Source organism: Stegostoma tigrinum, chromosome 41 (assembly GCF_030684315.1).
Source record: "Stegostoma tigrinum isolate sSteTig4 chromosome 41, sSteTig4.hap1, whole genome shotgun sequence".
Lineage (NCBI taxonomy): Eukaryota > Metazoa > Chordata > Chondrichthyes > Orectolobiformes > Stegostomatidae > Stegostoma > Stegostoma tigrinum.
In genome coordinates, this window is record NC_081394.1 from 16000750 (window position 1) to 16020121 (window position 19372).

The 19372-nt window shown below is 49.2% G+C and overlaps 1 protein-coding gene across 4 annotated transcripts in view; it reads left to right on the forward strand.

Moving 5' to 3' along the window:
• Positions 1–15519, forward strand: part of grik5 (glutamate receptor, ionotropic, kainate 5) — a 156173-nt gene extending 140654 nt beyond the window's left edge. For 2 of the 4 annotated variants that reach the window (XM_059641314.1, XM_059641316.1), the window contains exons 17-20: positions 209–434; positions 10746–10874; positions 11873–12000; positions 13941–15519. In XM_059641314.1, the coding sequence (XP_059497297.1) occupies positions 209–434; positions 10746–10874; positions 11873–12000; positions 13941–14354 (897 nt within the window). In that variant the 3' untranslated portion in view covers positions 14355–15519. The remainder of the gene's footprint in view (positions 1–208; positions 435–10745; positions 10875–11872; positions 12001–13940) is intronic. The other 2 variants (XM_059641315.1, XM_059641317.1) reach the window with 1 other exon arrangement.
• Positions 15520–19372: the final 3853 nt, after the last annotated feature.

Genomic DNA, 19372 nt, shown 5'->3' on the forward strand with positions numbered 1-19372 from the left:
CTGGCATGCTAGGACTGTGGAGCATTGGGAACATGGTGCACTGGGAGCCTTGGGGTACTGGGACTGCAGGGCACTGGGAGCCTTGGGGCACTGGAACTGCAGGTCACTGGGGGCCAGGGGTATTGAGTGCCCCTGAATCTGGATGGCATGGTGGGGAGTGACCGTTGTATTTTGTTCCTTCACCCATTACTGCCGTTTGCCTTTGTAGAACTCCCGGTACCAGACATACCAGCGGATGTGGAACTACATGCACTCGAAGCAGCCCAGTGTCTTTGTGAAGACCACTGAGGAAGGTATTGCCCGCGTTTTGAACTCCAAGTACGCCTTCCTGCTGGAGTCCACAATGAACGAGTACCACAGGAAACGGAACTGTAACCTGACTCAGATCGGAGGCTTGCTCGATACCAAGGGTTACGGTATCGGTATGCCACTGGGTAGGTGCCGGGGGTGAACCCATTGCAATACACCCACCAGTCCATTTGGTCCTACTGACCAGTGCTGCTGTCATTGGTTCAACTTGAGCCATTGTCTTCCCAGCATTCCTCTCTCCAGCTTCCTGCATCTCAACCCATTTTCCTCGATGCCACTCCCTGCAGGACCCAGCTCCCAGGATGCCTGGGACAGAGGTTTCCCCTGGAATTCCAAGTGGAGTTGTCTCTCCCATCCTGGCCCTGCCATGGGCTCACATTGGAAGTTGGCAAGGTATAGACAACTGGGATCAAGTGAACCCCTCAAAGGCTCGACAGGTGTAGGGACATTCTGAAGCGGGAAACAAGGACGGCATAAAGGGGATATGAGATAGCATTGGCAGATAAGGTTAAGGATAATCCAAAGCGATTGTACAAGAATATTATGAATAAAAGAGCAATTAGAGAGAGAATAGAGTCCCTTAAACATCACAACGACATTGTGTTGAATGTCAGGAGATGGGAGAGATACTAAATGAATATTTTGTGTCAGTTTTTACTGTGGAGAAAGAAATGGAGGCACTCCACTCAGCGGAAATAAATACTGATGTCTTGAAAAGAGTCCACATTACAGAAATATTTACCAGGATGTTGCCAGGACAGGAGGGTTTGAGTTATAGGGAGAGGCTGGATAGGCTGGGACTTTATTCCCTGGAGTGTAGGAGGTTGAGGGGTGGCTTTTTACAGAAGTTTATAAATCATGAGGGGCATGGATAAGGTTAATAGCCAAGATCTTTTCCCTGGGGTGGGGGAGTTCAAAATCAGAGGGCATAGGTTTAAGGTGCGAGGGGAAGCATTTAAATGAGACCTGAGGGGCAACGTTATCACACCGAGGGTGTTTGTATGTGGAATGAACTGCCAGACAAATGCAGGTACAGTTACAATACTTAACAGATACTTGGACAGGTACATGAATGAGAAAGGTTTAGAGGGAAGTGGACCAAACATAGACAAATGGGACTAGTTTGGTTTGGGAAGCTTGTTCGGCAAGGAAGAGTTGGACCAAAGGGACTGTTTCCATGATGCATGGCTCAGTGTCTCCAGAAAGTGTCTATACAGTCCAGTTTCTTGCATGTTCTAGGAATTTAGAGATGAAATCTCAACACTGTGTTTATGTCTGCGCGCGTGTGTGTGTGTGTGTGTGAGAGAGTCAGGTTCTGAGTGTGTGTATTTGTGAGACATTAAGATAGAGACAGTTATGTCTGTGTGTGAGAGAGGCATTGAGATAGAAAGAGAGCTTTGTTTGTGTGTGTGTGGTGTGTATGTGAGAGACAGTGAGATAGGGAGACAGGATTGCTTGTGTGTCTGTGAGAGAGACAGTGAGATTTGAGACAGTGAGGGTTGTATGTATGTTTGAGAGAGAGAGAAATAGAGAGAGGGTTGTATCTCTGTCTGTGACCAACAGTGTTTTAAAAACACGGTTCTGATTGTATGGGTTTGAGAAACAGTTGGTAAAACAGAGAGACAATAGAGATTCAGAAATCTGAAGAAGAGTTTCGACCCGAAACATCAGCTTTCCTGCTCCTCTGATGCTGCCTGGCCTACTGTGTTCCTCCAGCACCACACTGTGTTATCTCTGACTCCAGCATCAGCAGTTCTTACTATCCCAAAATAGAGAGACAGTTGTATCTGTGTGTGAGAGAGACGTGGTTGTCAGCATATGAGAGAGACAGTGAGATAGAGAGATAGCATTTTTGTGTACATGATAAACAGCAAAATAAACACAGATTTGTGTTTGTCTGTGAGGCAGTGACAGGGTTGTGTATGTGTTAGAGGGAGAGAAATGGAAAGACACAGTTCTGTCTGTGTGTGATAGAGAGACAGTGAGATAGAAACAGAGTTATGTACGTGTGTGAGAGAGAGAAATAGAGAAACAGGGAATATGTGAGAGTCGATGAGACAGAGAGAGTGTTTTGTGTGTGTAGTGTGACAGACAGTGAAATCACAGGATTGTTTGTGTGTTAGAGAGACAGAGTAAGACGTGGAGTCGTGTGTGTGTGTGTGTGTGTGTGTGTGTGTGTGTGTGTGTGTGTGTGTGTGTGTGTGTGTGTGTGTGTGTGAGAGAGAGCGCAAGGCAGGGTTGTGTGTGAGAGAGAGAAGTAGAAAGACAGGGTTGTGTGTGTGTCTATGTGAGAGACAGCGAGGTAGAGACCGGGTGTGCCTTAGTCATAGAGGTATACAGTTGTACAGCACGAAAACAGACCCTTCAGTCCAACTCATGCACGCTGACCAGACATCCCAAACTGACCTGGTCACATTGCCGACTTTTGACCCATATCCCTCTAAAACATTCTGATTCAGATACCTTTAAATGCTGTAACTGTACCAGCCTCTACCACTTCCTCTGTCAGCTCATTCCATACACGCACCACCCATGAAAAGGTTACCCCTCAGGGTCATTTTTAAATCTTTCCCCTCTCACCTTAAATCTATGCCCTCCAGTTTAGGACATCTCCACCCTGGGGGGAAAGACCTTGGCTATTTACCCTATCTATACCCCTCATGATTTTATAACCTCTGTAAGGTCACCCCTCAGCCTCTGACGCACCAGGGAAAACAGCCCCAATCTATTCAGACCTTCCATTCCTGGCTAGGTCCTTGTAAATTTTTTTCTGAAATCTTTTAAGTTTAGCAACATCTTTCCTGTAGCAGGGAGACCAGAATTGCTCAGTATTCCAAAAGCAGCCTTAACCAATGTCCTGTACAGCCGCAACATGACCCTCCCAACTCCAATACTTAATGCACTGAATGAGGCAATCTTCTGAATGCAAGCATAACAAACACCTTCTTCACTATCCTATCTACCTGCAATTCCACTTTCAAGGAACCTTGAGCCTGCACTCCATGTTTGCTTTGTTCAGCAACACTCCCCAGGACGTTACCATTAACTGCATAGGTCCTGCCCTGGTTTGCCTTACCATAATGCAACACCTCACATTTATCTAAATTAAGCTCCATCTGCCACTCCTTGGCCAATTGGCTCATCTGATCAAGGTCCCATAATACTCTGAGATAATCTTCATCACAGTCCACTACACCACCTATTTTGTTGTCACCTACGTACTAAATTCACATCCAAATCATTTATATAAATGACAAAAAGCAGTGGACCCAGCAATAATCCTTGCAGTACACAGCTGGTCACCGGCCTCCAGTCTGAAAAGCAACCCTCCGCCATCATCCTCTGCCTCCCACCTTCGGTCAATTTTGTATCTAATTGGCTAGCTCCCCCAGGATTCGGTGAGATCTAACTGTGCTAACCAATCTACCACGCAGAACCATGTTGAACACCTTGCTGGAGTCCATATAGACAACGTCTACCACTCTGCCTTCCTCAACCGTCTTTGTTATCTCTTCAAAAATCTCAAACAAGCCAGTGAGACACCACTTCCCATGCACAAAGCCATGTTAATGACCACTGATCTGTTCTTGCCTTTCCATATACATGTAAATCCCATTGCTCAGAATCCTCTGCAATAACTTGCCCATCACCGATGTCAGGCTAAGATAACAAAGTGTGGAGCTGGATGAACACAGCAGGCCAAGCAGCATCTCAGGAGCACAAAAGCTGACGTTTCGGGCCTAGACCCTTCATCAGAGAGGGGGATGGAGAGAGGGTTCTGGAATAAATAGGGAGAGAGGAGGAGGCGGACCGAAGATGGAGAGAAAACAAGATAGGTAGAGAGGACAGTATAGGTGGGGAGGTAGGGAGGGGATAGGTCAGTCCAGGGAAGATGGACAGGTCAAGGAGGCGGGATGAGGTGGTAGGTAGGAAATGGAGGTGCAGCTTGAGGTGGGAGGAAGGGATGGGTGAGAGGAAGAACAGGTTAGGGAGGCAGAGACAGGCTGGGCTGGTTTTGGGATGCAGTGGGGGGAGGGGACGAGCTGAGCTGGTTTTGTGATGCAGTGGGGGGGAGGGGAAGAACTGGGCTGGTTTTGGGATGCAGTGGGGGAAGGGGAGATTTTGAAGATTGTGAAGGCCACATTGATACCATTGGGCTGCAGGGTTCCTAAGCGGAATATGAGTTGCTGTTCCTCCAACCTTCAAGTGGCATCATTGTGGCACTGCAGGAGACCCATGATGGACGTGTCGTCTGAGGAATGGGAGGGGTAGTTGAAATGGTTCGCGACTGGGAGGTGCAGTTGTTTGTTGCAAACCGAGCAGAGGTGTTCTGCAAAGCGGTTCCCAAGCCTCCACTTGGTTTCCCCAATGCAGAGAAAGCCACACCGGGTGAAATGGATACAATATACCACATTGGCGGATGTGCAGGTGAGCATCTGCTTGATATGGAAGGTCACCTTGGGGCCTGGAATGGGGGTGAGGGAGGAGGTGTGGGGGCAAGTGTAGCAGTTCCTCCGGTTGCAGGGGACGGTGCCAGGTGTGGTGGGGTTGGAGGGGAGTGTGGAGCGGACAAGGGAGTCGCGGAGAGAGTGGTCTCTCCGGAAGGCAGACAAGGGTGGGTTTGGAAAAATAGCTTTGGTGGTGGGGTCGGATTGTAGATGGCGGAAGTGTCGGAGGATGATACGTTGTATCCGGAGGTTGGTGAGAACGAGGGGGATCCTCTGGGGGTGGTTATGGCGGGGGCGGGGTGTGAGGGATGTGTTGCCGGAAATGTGAGAGACGCAGTCAAGGGCGTTCTCGACCACTGCGGGGGGAAAGTTGCGGTCCTTGAAGAACGTGGGCATCTGGGATGTGCGGGAGTGGAATGCCTCATCCTGGGAGCAGATGCGGCGGAGGCGGAGGAATTGGGAATAGGGGATGGAATTTTTGCAGGAGGGTGGGTGGGAGGAGGTGTATTCTATGTAGCTGTGGGAATCAGTGGGCTTGAAATGGACATCAGTTTCTAGCTGGTTACCTGAGATGGAGACTGAGAGGTCCAGGAAGGTGAGGGATGTATTGGACATGGCCCAGGTGAACTTGAGGTTGGGGTGGAAGGTGTTGGTAAAGTGAATGAACTGTTTGAGCTCCTCTGGGGAGCAAGAGGTGGCTCTCACATACCACCCCACCAACCTCCGGCTACAACGATTCATCCTCTGACACTTCCGCCATCTACAATCCAACCCCAGCACCAAAGCTATTTTTCCATCCCCACCCTTGTTTGCTTTCCGGACAGACCACTCTCTCCGTGACTCCCTTGTCCGCTCCACACTCCCCTCCAACCCCACAACACCCAGCACCTTCCCCTGCAACCACAGGAAGCGCTACACTTGCCCCCACACCTCCTCCCTCACCCCCATCCCAGGCCCCAAGTTGACCTTCCATATCAAGCAGATGTTCACCTGCACATCTGCCAATGTGGTATATTGTATCCATTGCACCCCGTGTGGCTTCCTCTACATTGGGGAAACCAAGCTGAGGCTTGGGGACCGCTTTGCAGAACACCTCCGCTCGGTTTGCAACGAACAACTGCACCTCCCAGCCGCGAACCATTTCAACTCCCTGTCCCATTCCTCAGACGACATGTCCATCATGGGCCTCGTGCAGTGCCACAATGATGCCACCTGAAGGTTGCAAGAACAGCAGCTCATATTCCGCTTGGGAACCCTGCAGCCCAATGGTATCAATGTGGACTTCAGCTTCAAAATCTCCCCTCCCCCAACTGCATCCCAAAACCAGCCCAGCCTGTCTCCGCTTCCCTAACCTGTTCTTCCTCTCACCCATCCCTTCCTCCCACCTCAAGCCGCTTCTCCATTTCCTACCTACCACCTCATCCCGCCTCCTTGACCTGTCCATCTTCCCTGGACTGACCTATCCCCTCCCTACCTCCCCACCTATACTCTCCTCTCCACCTATCTTCTTTTCTCTCCATCTTCGGTCCGCCTCCCCCTCTCTCCCTATTTATTCCAGAACCCTCACCCCATCCCCCTCTCTGATGAAGGGCCTAGGCCCGAAACGTCAGCTTTTGTGCTCCTGAGATCCTGCTGGGCCTGCTGTGTTCATCCAGCCTCACATTTTATTATCTTGGATTCTCCAGCATCTGCAGTTCCCATTATCTCTGATGTCAGGCTGACAGGTCTATAGCTCCCTGGCTTTTCCTTACCACCTTTCCTAAATAGTGGAATAATGTTAGCCACCTTCCAGTCTTACGGCACCTCATCCGTGGCTATCGATGATACAAATGTCTCAGCAAGGGGCCTAGCAATCTCTTCCCGACGTTCCCACAGAATTCTAGGCTTCACCTGATCAGATCTTGGAGGTTTATCCATCTTTATGCATTTTAAGAATTTCCTCTTTTGAAATATGGACACTCTTCAAGGCTTTGGTATTTATTTCTCCAAGTTCCCTGGCTTTCATGTCCTTCTGTACAATAAATGCTAATGCAAAATATTCATTTCTCCCATCTCCTGCAGCTCCATGCATAGATGGCCATGTTGACCTTTAAGGGGCCCTACTCCCTTGTCCTTAATGTATTTGTAGAATCCCTTTGAATCCTCCTTAACTCTATTTGCCAAGGCTATCTCACGTCCTCTGTTGGCTCTCCTGATTTCCCTCCTAAGTATACTCCTATTGCCCTTACACTTCTCTCAGTATTCACATGATCCCTGCTGCCTATACCTGACACATACTTCCTTCTTATTCTTGACCAAAACCTCAATTTCTCTAGTCATCCAGCATTCCCTACACCTACCAGCCTTGCCCTTCACACTAACATACAGCCTCTGAGAGTGAGAGTAGTCCAATGCTGCTCTAATATACTGTCACACAAATACACTCTCTCTGAACTCTTGTTAGCTTATTTTTGAAGTTTCCAACTTTCCAGCTTACCCTTTACCTGCAAATAGCTTCTGCCCATCAACTTTTTAAAGCTTCCTGTCTAATACTGTCAACATTGGCCTTTCTCCAATTCAGAACTTTAACTTTTAGATCTGGTCAGTCCTTTTCCATCACTATTTTAAAGCTAATAGAATTATGAACAAAAACAAAAGTTTCTGGAAAAGCTCAGCAGTGCTGGCAACATCTGTGAAGAAAAATCACAGTTAAGGTTTCAGGTCTGGCGACCCTTCCTCAGAACCCAGTGTCCTCCCCCCACTCCGCCCCCACCACCACTGACACCTCAGTCACCTGTCCTGCCTTATTTCCCAGGAATAGGTCAGGTTTTGCTCCTACTCTAGTCAGTACATCCGCATACTGAATCAGAACATTTTCTTGCACACATTTTACAATTTGCTCACCATCTAAGCCTTTAATACTAATGGCTGTCCCAGCCTATAATTGGAAAGTTAAAATCCCCTCCCATTACCACCCGACTATTTTTACAGATAACTGTGATCTCCTTACAAATTTGCTTTTCAATTTCCGACTGACTATTGCGGCGGGGTTGAGAGTACAATCCCAAGAAGGTGATCATCCCTTTCTTATTTCTCAGTTTCACTCAAATAACTTCCCTGGACGTATTCCCAGAAATATCCTCCCTAAGTACAGTTGGAATGTTATCCCTGATCAAAAATGCCACTCCACCTTATCTCTTACCACCCCCCCCCCCCCCCCCCCCGACCCTTTCTGTCTTTTCTATGCCCTGGAACATTAAGCTGCCAGTCCAGTCCATCCCTGAGCCAAGCCTCTATAATTGCCATAATATTCCCAGTCCCATGTTCCCAACCATGCCCACAGTTCATCTGCCCTACCTGTTACACCTCTTACAGTGAAATAAAATCCTTGAGGGTCTAATTTTTAACCTCCGGCTTAATTTCCTATGTTCTCCCTTCAGAACCTCATCCCTTTGCCTTCCTTTGTCATTGGCACCAATGTGAACAACATTCTCCTGCTTGTCCCTCTCCCCTTTGAGAATATTCTGCACCCGCTCTGAGATATCCTTGACCCTGGCACCGGGGAGGTGACACACCATCCTGACATCTCGTTCTCAGTTGCAGAAATGTCTGCTTGTGCCTTTGACTAGAGAGCCCCCTAATGCAACTGATTGCTTGGAAACCTGGTGACTGCCTTATTACATTAGAGCCAGTCTCAGGATATCAGGATAACCTGGCTATCAGTGCTACATACCAGCGACAGTCCATCACATCCCATAGTGCGCAAAACACCACATCTGTTTGAGATGGGGATAGCCACTGGATACTCCTGCACTACCTGCCTCCCTTTCCTATCTATCCTGGAGGTAACAGACGATACCTGACTGTATCTGCAGTTCTTCTTCCTCCCTTCAACTGCCATCCATCACACTCCCCAGCTCCTGTAGATTTCTCATTGTCCCTAACTGCCACTCTAATTAATCCGATAGGAATCACACCCAAACACACTTCCTCCAAGCATGATCATTAGTAATATGGAAACTCTCCCTAATCTCCCACATCAAACATGAAGAGCACATCACTATTCAAAAAGCCATTTCTGCCCCTTGTCAACCAATCAACAGGCCAAGAAATTACCTAAAAACAATGCACTTTGCACGTTTTTTAGGTAATAAAGAGACTGTGTTGTGTCTTTGTCGGTGAGACCAAGCAGTGGCTTGGAAACAGCTTTGTAGAGCATCTGTGCTCTGTTCACAACAAATGACAACACCTTCCAGTCGCGAACCACTCTAACTCTCCTCTTCCACTCCCTGGACGACATGTCCATCCTGGGCCTCCTCCAGTGTCACAATGACGCCACCTGGAAACTGGAGATACAGCACCTCATAATCTGCCTCGAGACCCTACAACCCAATGGTCTCAATGTGGACTTTACAAGCTTCTAAACCTTCCCAACCCCCAGCCTCAACCCAAGAACAACCCTCCCTTTCATTCCCACCTCCTTGACCTGTCCATTTTCTGTCCCCCCCCCCCATCTGCTGCTCCTACCTTACTGACCACTCCACACCACTCCCAACCTGCACTCACCTATCACAATCCCACCTACCTTCTCCAGCCCCATCCCTCCCCTCTCTATTTATTTCTCAGCTCCCTTCCACCTGCCCCATTTCTGAAGAAGGTTCTCTGTTCAAAACGTCAGTTTTCCTGCTCCTCTGATGCCACCTGGCCTGCTGTGTTCATCCAGCTCCACGCCGTGTTTACTGAGACAGAGAGAGTGTTTTGTGTGTTTAGTGTGACAGACAGTGAAATCAACAGGATTGTTTGTGTGTGGGAGAGACAGAGTAAAATGTGGAGACATGAGTGTGTTTGTGTGTGTGTGCGTGTGTGTGTGTGTGTGTGTGTGTAGGTGCGTGAGGGTGTGTGTGAGAGTGTATGAATGTGTGAGAGTGTGTGACAGAGAGAGACTGTGTGTGTGTGTGTGTGTGTGTGTGTGTAGGTGCGTGAGCGTGTGTGTATGCGTGAGTGATTGAGTGTGTGTATGTGAGTGTGTGTGAGAGTGTATGAATGTGTGAGAGTATGTGACAGAGAGAGACTCTGTGTGTGTGTGTGTGTGTGTGTGTGTGTGTGTGTGTCTAAGTGTGTGTGTGTGTCTAAGTGAGTGTGTGTGTGAGTCTGAGTGAGTGTGTGGGTGAGTTTGAGTGAGTGTGTGTGAGAGAGTGTGTGTGTGTGAGAGAATCTGTGTGAGTGTGTATGAGTGTGAGAGTTTGTGTGTGTGAGAGTGAGTGTGTGTGTGACAGTTTGTGTGTGTGTGTGTGTGTGTGTATGAGTGTGCACGAATGTGATTGTATGTTTGTGTGTGTGTGAATGTGATTATGTGCGAATGTGAGTGTGTGTGCGAGTGTGTGCGAATGTGAGTGTGTGCGAATGTGAGTGTGTGTGTGTGTGTGTGTGTGTGTGTGTGTAGGTGCGTGAGAGTGTGTGTGTGCGTGAGTGTTTGAGTGTGTGTATGTGAGTGTGTGTGTGAGAGTGTATGAATGTGTGAGAGTATGTGACAGAGAGAGACTCTGTGTGTGTGTGTGTGTGTGTGTGTGTGTGTCTGAGTGAGTGTGTGTGTGTGTCTGAGTGGGTGTGTGTGTGTGTCTGAGTGAGTGTGTGTGTGAGTCTGAGTGAGTGTGTGGGTGAGTCTGAGTGAGTGTGTGTGAGTGTGTGTGTGAGAGAATCTGTGTGAGTGTGTATGAGTGTGAGAGTTTGTGTGTGTGAGAGTGAGTGTGCGTGTGACAGTTTGTGTGTGTGTGTGTGTGTGAGCGAGTGAGTGGGTGTGTGTGTGTGTGTATGAGTGTGCACGAATGTGATTGTATGTTTGTGTGTGTGTGAATGTGATTATGTGCGAATGTGAGTGTGTGTGCGAGTGTGTGTGTGTGTGTGTGTGCGAATGTGTGTGTGTGTGTGTGTGTGTGCGTGTGTGTGTGTGAATGTGAGTGTTATTGTATGATCCCTGTGTCATTGTAAACAGTGTTTCCCTCCGCACAGGTTCCCCATTCCGGGACGAGATTACCCTCGCGATCCTCCAACTTCAGGAGAATAACCGGTTGGAAATACTCAAAAGGAAGTGGTGGGAGGGAGGGAAGTGTCCGAAGGAAGAAGATCACAGAGCAAAAGGTGAGAAACAGCACTCCGATCTCCGAACCAGATCACATTGTCATGATCCATAGTCTGGATATCTCCATTCAACAGGGAGATCTCCAGCAACCGGGAGATTCCGGTAGACAGAACCATTCTCAAATCACATAGAGGGCTGAATGATCATAGGCACATGAGATCCATTGACTCCATCTACACTTCCCACTGCCTTGGGAAGACTGCCAACATCATCAAAGACCCCTCCCACTCCAGTATAATCTCTTTGTATCTCTTCCATCCAGTGGAAGATATAAAAGCTTGAACACACATACCAACAGATTGAACAGCGTCTTCTCCCCAGCTATTATTAGAATTCTTAATGGACCGCTCTCATTTCAAATCTAATGTTGACCTTGGTCTTTGTGTACCTTCTTTGCAGCCACAACTTTGTATTACTCGTTCTGTTCTATTAACCCAATGTACTTTGTATAGTATGATCTGCCTCGACTGTACACAAAACAAAACCTTTCACTGTGCCTTGGTACATGTGACAATAGTAAATCCAATCCAATAAAAGAAAGAGATCTCAATCATATGGCAATTTTGATCACCACACATAGAATGATTCCAATTACTCTGAGATCCCAATCGGGGCAAAGTGCGATTCCAGTGGTGTATCAGAGATCCATAGAGCTATAACAGAGGGAAAACACTGTCACTTTGACCCAATCACAGTAAGATACCAATTACAGAAAGATCTCCAATGCAATGAGACTGCAATGTCAGTAAGATCTAAATTGCAGTGAGATCCCAGAGATCTCCCCATCTCAGTAAGAACCATTCACAGTGAGATTCAATTCAGAGAGAGATTCCATTAACAGTGAGATCCCAGTTGGTGATCCTTTATCATAGTGAGATCCAATTGTGAGTCTTTCCCTCACTGTCTCTGATTCTCACTGTCTGTCTCTATGTCTCTATTTGGTCTAAACTTATCTCTATTCTCGCAATAAACCCCAGTGTGTTTCTCCACCTGTCAGGTTTAGGAATGGAGAACATTGGTGGGATATTTGTCGTCCTGATCTGTGGTCTGATCATTGCAGTCTTTGTAGCTGTCATGGAGTTTGTTTGGACAACTCGACGTTCAGCAGAATCAGAGGAGGTATCGGTAAACAGACTTTTACTCATTTATCCAGGGTTTGAATCGCTGTACAAACTGTAACTACACAGAGAACTGTATCACTGCACACACTGTAACTGTACAAAGAGAACTGAATCATTATACACACTGTAACTACACAGAGAACTGTATCACTGCACACACTGTAACTGTACAAAGAGAACTGAATCATTATACACACTGTAACTACACAGAGAACTGTATCACTGCACACACTGTATCTGTCCTCACAGGAACATCACTGGCCAGCTCTAGGCCAACAAATGAGGACTCACTGTCTACCAGTTTCCAGTCACACCCTCGCATTGTCTGTAGTCTGACCTGATAGCACAGAGCATTTCCTGTGTGGGGGAGATCGTGGGCTTTCTGCGAAGGCTGTTCAGCTGTAGGGAAGGGGGAGGGGAGGAGACAGGGGAAGGAGGGGAGGAGTAGGGGCAGGCTGCTCGGGTGTAGGGAATGGGGAGATGGAGGAGATGATGAAGGAGGGGAGGAGTGGGGGCAGGCTGCTCGGGTGTAGGGAAGGGGGAGATGGAGGAGACGATGAAGGAGGGGAGGAGTTGGGGGTGAGGCTGTTTGGGTGGAGGGAAGGGGGAGTTGGAGGAGACGATGAAGGAGGGGAGGAGTGGGGGGTGAGGCTGTTTGGGTGGAGGGAATGGGGAGTTGGAGGAGACGATGAAGGAGGGGAGGAGTTGGGGGTGAGGCTGTTTGGGTGGAGGGAAGGGGGAGTTGGAGGAGACGATGAAGGAGGGGAGGAGTTGGGGGGAGGCTGTTTGGGTGGAGGGAAGGGGGAGATGGAGGAGACGATGAAGGAGGGGAGGAGTTGGGGGTGAGGCTGTTTGGGTGTAGGGAAGGGGGAGTTGGAGGAGACGATGAAGGAGGGGAGGAGTTGGGAGTGAGGCTGTTTGGGTGTAGGGAAGGGGGAGTTGGAGGAGACGATGAAGGAGGGGAGGAGTTGGGGGGAGGCTGTTTGGGTGTAGGGAAGGGGGAGTTGGAGGAGACGATGAAGGAGGGGAGGAGTTGGGGGTGAGGCTGTTTGGGTGTAGGGAAGGGGGAGTTGGAGGAGACGATGAAGGAGGGGAGGAGTTGGGGGGAGGCTGTTTGGGTGTAGGGAAGGGGGAGTTGGAGGAGACGATGAAGGAGGGGAGGAGTTGGGGGGTGAGGCTGTTTGGGTGGAGGGAAGGGGGAGTTGGAGGAGACGATGAAGGAGGGGAGGAGTTGGGGGGTGAGGCTGTTTGGGTGGAGGGAAGGGGGAGTTGGAGGAGACGATGAAGGAGGGGAGGTGTTGGGGGTGAGGCTGTTTGGGTGTAGGGAAGGGGGAGTTGGAGGAGACGATGAAGGAGGGGAGGAGTTGGGGTGAGGCTGTTTGGGTGGAGGGAAGGGGGAGTTGGAGGAGACGATGAAGGAGGGGAGGAGTTGGGGGGAGGCTGTTTGGGTGTAGGGAAGGGGGAGTTGGAGGAGACGATGAAGGAGGGGAGGAGTTGGGGGGAGGCTGTTTGGGTGGAGGGAAGGGGGAGTTGGAGGAGACGATGAAGGAGGGGAGGAGTTGGGGTGAGGCTGTTTGGGTGGAGGGAAGGGGGAGTTGGAGGAGACGATGAAGGAGGGGAGGAGTAGGGGGAGGCTGTAGCTGGTCTGATGTAAATTAATGGTTGTCTGAGTGATGGCTAAGAGGACATTGATGCTTCTGTCCTCTCTCTTTCTCTCTCTACCCTCCCATCCCACTGTCCTTCACCCTGCCTCTCCCACTCCCTCTCCCACTCCTTCCTCACCTCCAACTCTTCTTTCTCCTTTCCCCCTCCACCTCCTCCTTCCCCCTCCACTCTCCTCTTGCCCTCTTCACCCCCTTTCCCCTCTCTCTCTCTCTAACCTCTCCTCCCCTTTCCCTCTTTCTCTCCCACCCTCATTTTCTCCCCCCACACCTCTTCCTTCAGGTCTCCATGTGCCGCCAGATGTTTACTGAGCTGCGCCACGCTGTGTCGTGTAAGAAGACCTCCCGTTGGAGAAGGAGACGGAGACCAGCTAGGCCAGGGGGTGTCCCTTTGAGCAAGCAGCTGCGAGCGGCCAGGGAGCTGAGGCTCAGTAATGGCAGGCTCTACCCGGGGCCTACGGGGAGCCTGGGCCTGGAGCCGAGCCTGGGCCCGGGCCTGGGCCCTGGACCGCAGCGACTCCTCGATGAACTAGGCCCGGGCCCAGGCAGGAGCTGCAGCCACATCCGTATCTGCCAGGAGTGCCGGAGGATCCAGGGCCTGAGGACGACACGCCTGCCCCCGAGCCGAGGGCCTGTACAGGCTGAGGAGCAGCCTCCTATATCGGGCCCACAGCCTGAGTCCAGCAGTCAGGACTGAGAGGGAGCCCGGGCCCGGAACCGGAGACTGGGAGCTGAGGTGGAGGGGTGGGGGAGTGGCCCGGGCACCACAGTTTGGGATCAGGGCCTAGAGACCACCCTCTAAGGTCAGGGCCTGGGATCAGGGTCCGGGATCAGGACTTCAGCCTTCTCCTGCCTGCCCGCCCAGGGATAAGCCTCTCCCTCTGTCTGTGCCTCTCTATCTCCCCCCTTCCATTTCCCTCGCCCTACCCCCAGAACATTCGCCCTTCAACCCAGTCCTTGCCCTCTCTTTCACAACCCATACTGTGCTCCCTACCATCACAACAAGGCCCCCTCCCCCTCACAACATGCCCCCCTCCCTCCCTCAGACTGTAGCCCCTCTCCCTTCTACCTAGAACATGTCCCCTCCACACACACTATCACCTTTTCAACCCGCTGTGACCACCCCACTCTGCCCCACCCCAATCCCAGCAGACACCTGCTTTCCAGGATACCCCCCTCTCCCCTTCCAGGAACCGACGCGATCCCTCCTGGGGTCGGTCCCTTTCCCCTGGCCCAGCCCCCAGCATCAGATGTCCCTCCCGCAGGAAGTTGGCGGGGCTGGGGGTTCAGGAATAGAGTCAGGAGCCGGAGAATAGTCGGAGAGATGGACTAGAAAACAGAAAGCGCATGGTGTGGGGCGTGTGGGGGGTGGTGGTAGGAGACAGAGCTAAGGAAGCAGAACAAGATGGACCAATACAGAGAGACACAGAGAGATAGACAGGGTGTGTGAGAGAGAGGGAGGAGAGAAATCGGTGGAAGAACTCCCTTTGATGGGATGGTCAGAGTGGTTAGCACCGAGGGACAGTGTTGGACCAGGGACCACGACTGCCCTCACTGAACTCAGGGTAATTAACTGCCTTGTTAAGGGGTTCACAAAAGGATAGGAACATATGAAGACACTCAACACGTGCTCTGCACTTTTAACAGCAAAAGAAACAATGGACTAAGTGTTTGCACCAAACTGGACCTTATCTGGAGAATCCTCTGCAGATGTGAACTTTTCTTTCTGTTACTTTTTTTTTCTTCCTTTTACTTTGCTAATTTCTATGTATAGTTACCAAAAACAAAAGGCAGACACACGGAATAGCAAACTCAGCAAATGGTGAGGACCCATCGGCTAATTTGAGTAAATAAAAGACACTACTATGCATTTCTTCAATGACTGGCCACTCGATGTTCGTGGTTCCCCCAACAGCCTGTCAGATACCACCATCTCAAAGTGTGTGGTCATATCTCACTCTGTCTACAGGAGCCATGAGGGACCATCAACAAGTTGGTGCCAAAAAGAGGAGGTGTTTTTTGCGAGTTGGGGAGTCGGATATTGGACTGGGAAAATGTGAAATTGCTTTCAGAAAAGAGTGAGATATCGCATCCAAAATGTGTGCTATTTCTCTAGAGGGATGAGGGGCCAGGATACTGGGATATCAGACTGGGGGAATGGAATATCAGACTGGGAGAGTGAGATATCGGATGGGGAGAACGGGATATGAGACTGGGAGAGTGGGATATCAGACTGGGAGAGCGAGATATGAGACTGGGAGAGTGAGATATCGGATGGGGAGAGCGGGATATGAGACTGGGAGAGTGGGATATCAGACTGGGAGAGTGGGATATCAGACTGAGACTGCAGTGTCAGATATCGGAACTGAAGCGAGCAATATTGCCTGGGGAAGTAGGATATCAGACTGGGAGGGTGGAATATCAGCTCTGGAGAGGGTAATATAGGATTGGGAGGGTGTATTATTACCAGGAGAGTGGGATATATCAGACCAGGAGAAGGAGTATAGGATATTGACCATGAGAATGGTATATCAGACTGGGAAAGCCATATATTGGATTAGGATGGTGGGATAGCAAACAGGAGTCAGGGTAACAGACTAGGCAAGTCGGGTATCAGAACTGGAGATACTAGACAGGGAGAGTATAGGAACTAACTGGAGGAAGTGGGATATCAGACAGGGTGAGCGCTATATTAAATAATGGATTCAGGGAAGGGCTACATTGGACAGGGAGACTGTGATATTGTACTGGGTGCATGAGATAATGCACAAACATAATGAGATCCAAGGGGAATGTGTAATATAGGACTGGGGATATATGACTGGGTAAGTGTGATAAGGATGGGGAGAGTGGACCGGGGAATATGCATAATCACATCAAAAGCCTGGGATAGTGGAATGGAGCAGTGTGATATTGCACAGGTATTGTCAGGCAATCAACCTGGTGAGTTTGATATTGGGCTGGGAGAATGGAAATTGAAGAGCTCAACGTTGGACCAAGACAGATGGATATCGGATCAACTATGTGCAATATCAGAACAGGAGTGTGGGATTGCACCCCTGGAGAGTGTGGTATTGAACAGGGAGAATGGAATGATGGGCTGGGAATGTGTAATATTGCACAAGGAGCGGGGAAATAAACCTGAAAAGTGCGATATTTTACAAGTACAATACCAGATTGGGGGTTTTGGGGCAGGGCGTGGTGGAAGTGGGCTATCAGATTGGGAGAATTGTATATAGATCAGGTGTAAACAACGTGTATGGCATGCCTGCATTTATAGGTCTGGGAACGGAGTACAAGAATCAGGGTGCCACGTTGCAGCTTTCTCAGAATTTGTTTCAGCCACACTCAGAGTATTGTGTTTAGTTCTGATCACCAGATGACAGGAAGGATGTGGAAGCTTTGGAAAAGGTGTTGAAGAGGTTTACCATGACGCTGCCTGCATTAGGAGGCTATGGGTCATAAGGAGAGGCACGAAAAGCTCAGGTTGTTTTCTCTGAAGCAGTGCAGGCTGAGGGGAGATTAGGTAGAAATCTATAAAATTATGAGATACATAGATAGGATTGACATTCAGAATCTTTTTCCCAGAGCTGAAATGTCTAATACTAGCGGCATGCATTTAAGGTGAGAGGGGGAAAGTTCAAAGGAGATGTGAGGAGTGTGGAACACAGTACCAGGGGATGGGGGTGAAGGCAGATACAATAGGGGTGTTTAAGGAACTTTTAGATAAGCTCATGGATATGCAAGGAATGGAGGGATATGGACCAGGGGCAGGCAGAAGGGATTAGTTTACTTTGGCGTCATGTTCGGCACAATAGCGTGGGCCAAAGGGCCTGTTCCTGTGCTGTTCTGTTCTATGTTCTCTATAGGACTGTGAGAATGCAGCATTGGACCAATGGAGTAGGATAGCAAATAGGGAAGTGCTGATATTTAGACTTGGTGCATGGAATACTGCTCTGGGAGATTTGATATCAGACAAGGGGAATGAGATATCAGGCTGGAAGAGTCTGATGTTGAATATAAGATGTGTAGAGTGTGTTCCTGGACTTGGGGAGTGGAATATCAGACTGGGAGAGTGCAGTATTGTGCTGGTACAGCAGGGTAGCGGACTAGGGCATTGTGACCCAGGGTCAGGACCTGGACAGTGTGATATCGAATTAGAAGAGAAGAATATTAGACTGGGTTAGGGCAAGAGCAGGCTTGGGGCTTGGGATATCAGATTGGGAGGCAGTTGTGGGTTATCAGGCAGGGAGCTATTGAACTGGGAGAAGGTCACACAGATTAGAGGGATGAGAAAGTGTACTATTGACTAGGATAGGGGAATATCGGACCAGGAGAGTGAATATTGACAATGGGAGTGGCATGTTCGAATATGGGATTGAATATCATTCTGGGTGAGTGTGACATTGGATTGGGATTATGGTATAGCTGACCAGGAAGGTGGGATATCGGATCAGGAGAGTTGGGTATTGGAACTGGAGAGAGGGATATTGGATTCAAAACATGTTGACTGGTGGAGTTGAATAATCCCGCATGGTAGATGGATAGCAAAAGTAAGAGCACACGGGATCCAAGGAAATAGGATCCACAACTGGTTGAGTGGCAGGAAGCAGAGGATGATGGTTGAAGAATGTCTTTAGACTAGAAGTTCATTGAGTGGGTCCCCCGGTTCCCTTGTTGATTGTGGTTTATATAAATGATTTAGACCTGAATGCAGGAGGCATGATCAGTAGGTTTGCACATGATACAAGAATTGGTGATGTCATGGTGTACAGCTGGATGAACACAGCAGGCCAAGCAGCATCAGAGGAGCAGGAAAGCTGACGTTTTGGGCCTAGACCCTTCTTCAGAAATGTGTTGTGGTCAGCAGTGTGGAGGATAGCCTTTGATAATGGGAGTATATAGATGGACTGGTCAGATGGGTTGATCAATGGCAAATGACATTCAATCTAGATAAATGTTGGGAGATGAACTTGGGCAGGACAAACAAAGCAGGGGAATACATGATGGCCATCAGGAAGCCTGGAAACTTGGTGTGCATGTCCATTGGTTCCTTAAGGTATTAGGACAGGTGGATAAAGTCAGTGGTGAAGACATGATGGGACACTTGCATTTACTGGCTGAGGCACAGAGATTTAGGGCAGGGAGGTGATGCTGGAGTTGTATAAAACAATTGTTCAGCCACACAGCGAGAGTATTGTGGAATCCACATTCTAGGAGGGATGGGATAGCACTGGGAGAGGTTGCGGAGGGAGATTTACCTGGATGTTGCCTTGGGGGCTGGAGAGTTTAGTGGTGGAGAGAATAGGGTTGCTTTCCTTAGAGCAGAGGAGACTGAGGCGGTAGGGGTGGGTGGGGGGGAACATGATTGAGACGGATACAATGATGAGGGGTACAGATAGGGTCAACATGAAGAAACTTTTCCCTGTTGATGAGGGATCAATGATCAGGGACATAAACTTATGGTAAGTAGTGGGAGGTTTAGAGAAAAATCTTTCTTCCCCAAAGGGTAACAGGAATCTGGAACTCACTGCCTGTCAGGGTGTTAATAGTAGAAACATTCAACACTGAAGAAAGATTTAGATGTGCACTTCCTATGCCAAAGCAAGCAAGGCCAAGTGCTGGAAAATGACATTAGAATAGTTAAGTTTTCAACCAGCACAGATATGATGGGCCAGAGTGTTTTTCTGTCATAGAGCTCTCTGACTGGAATGG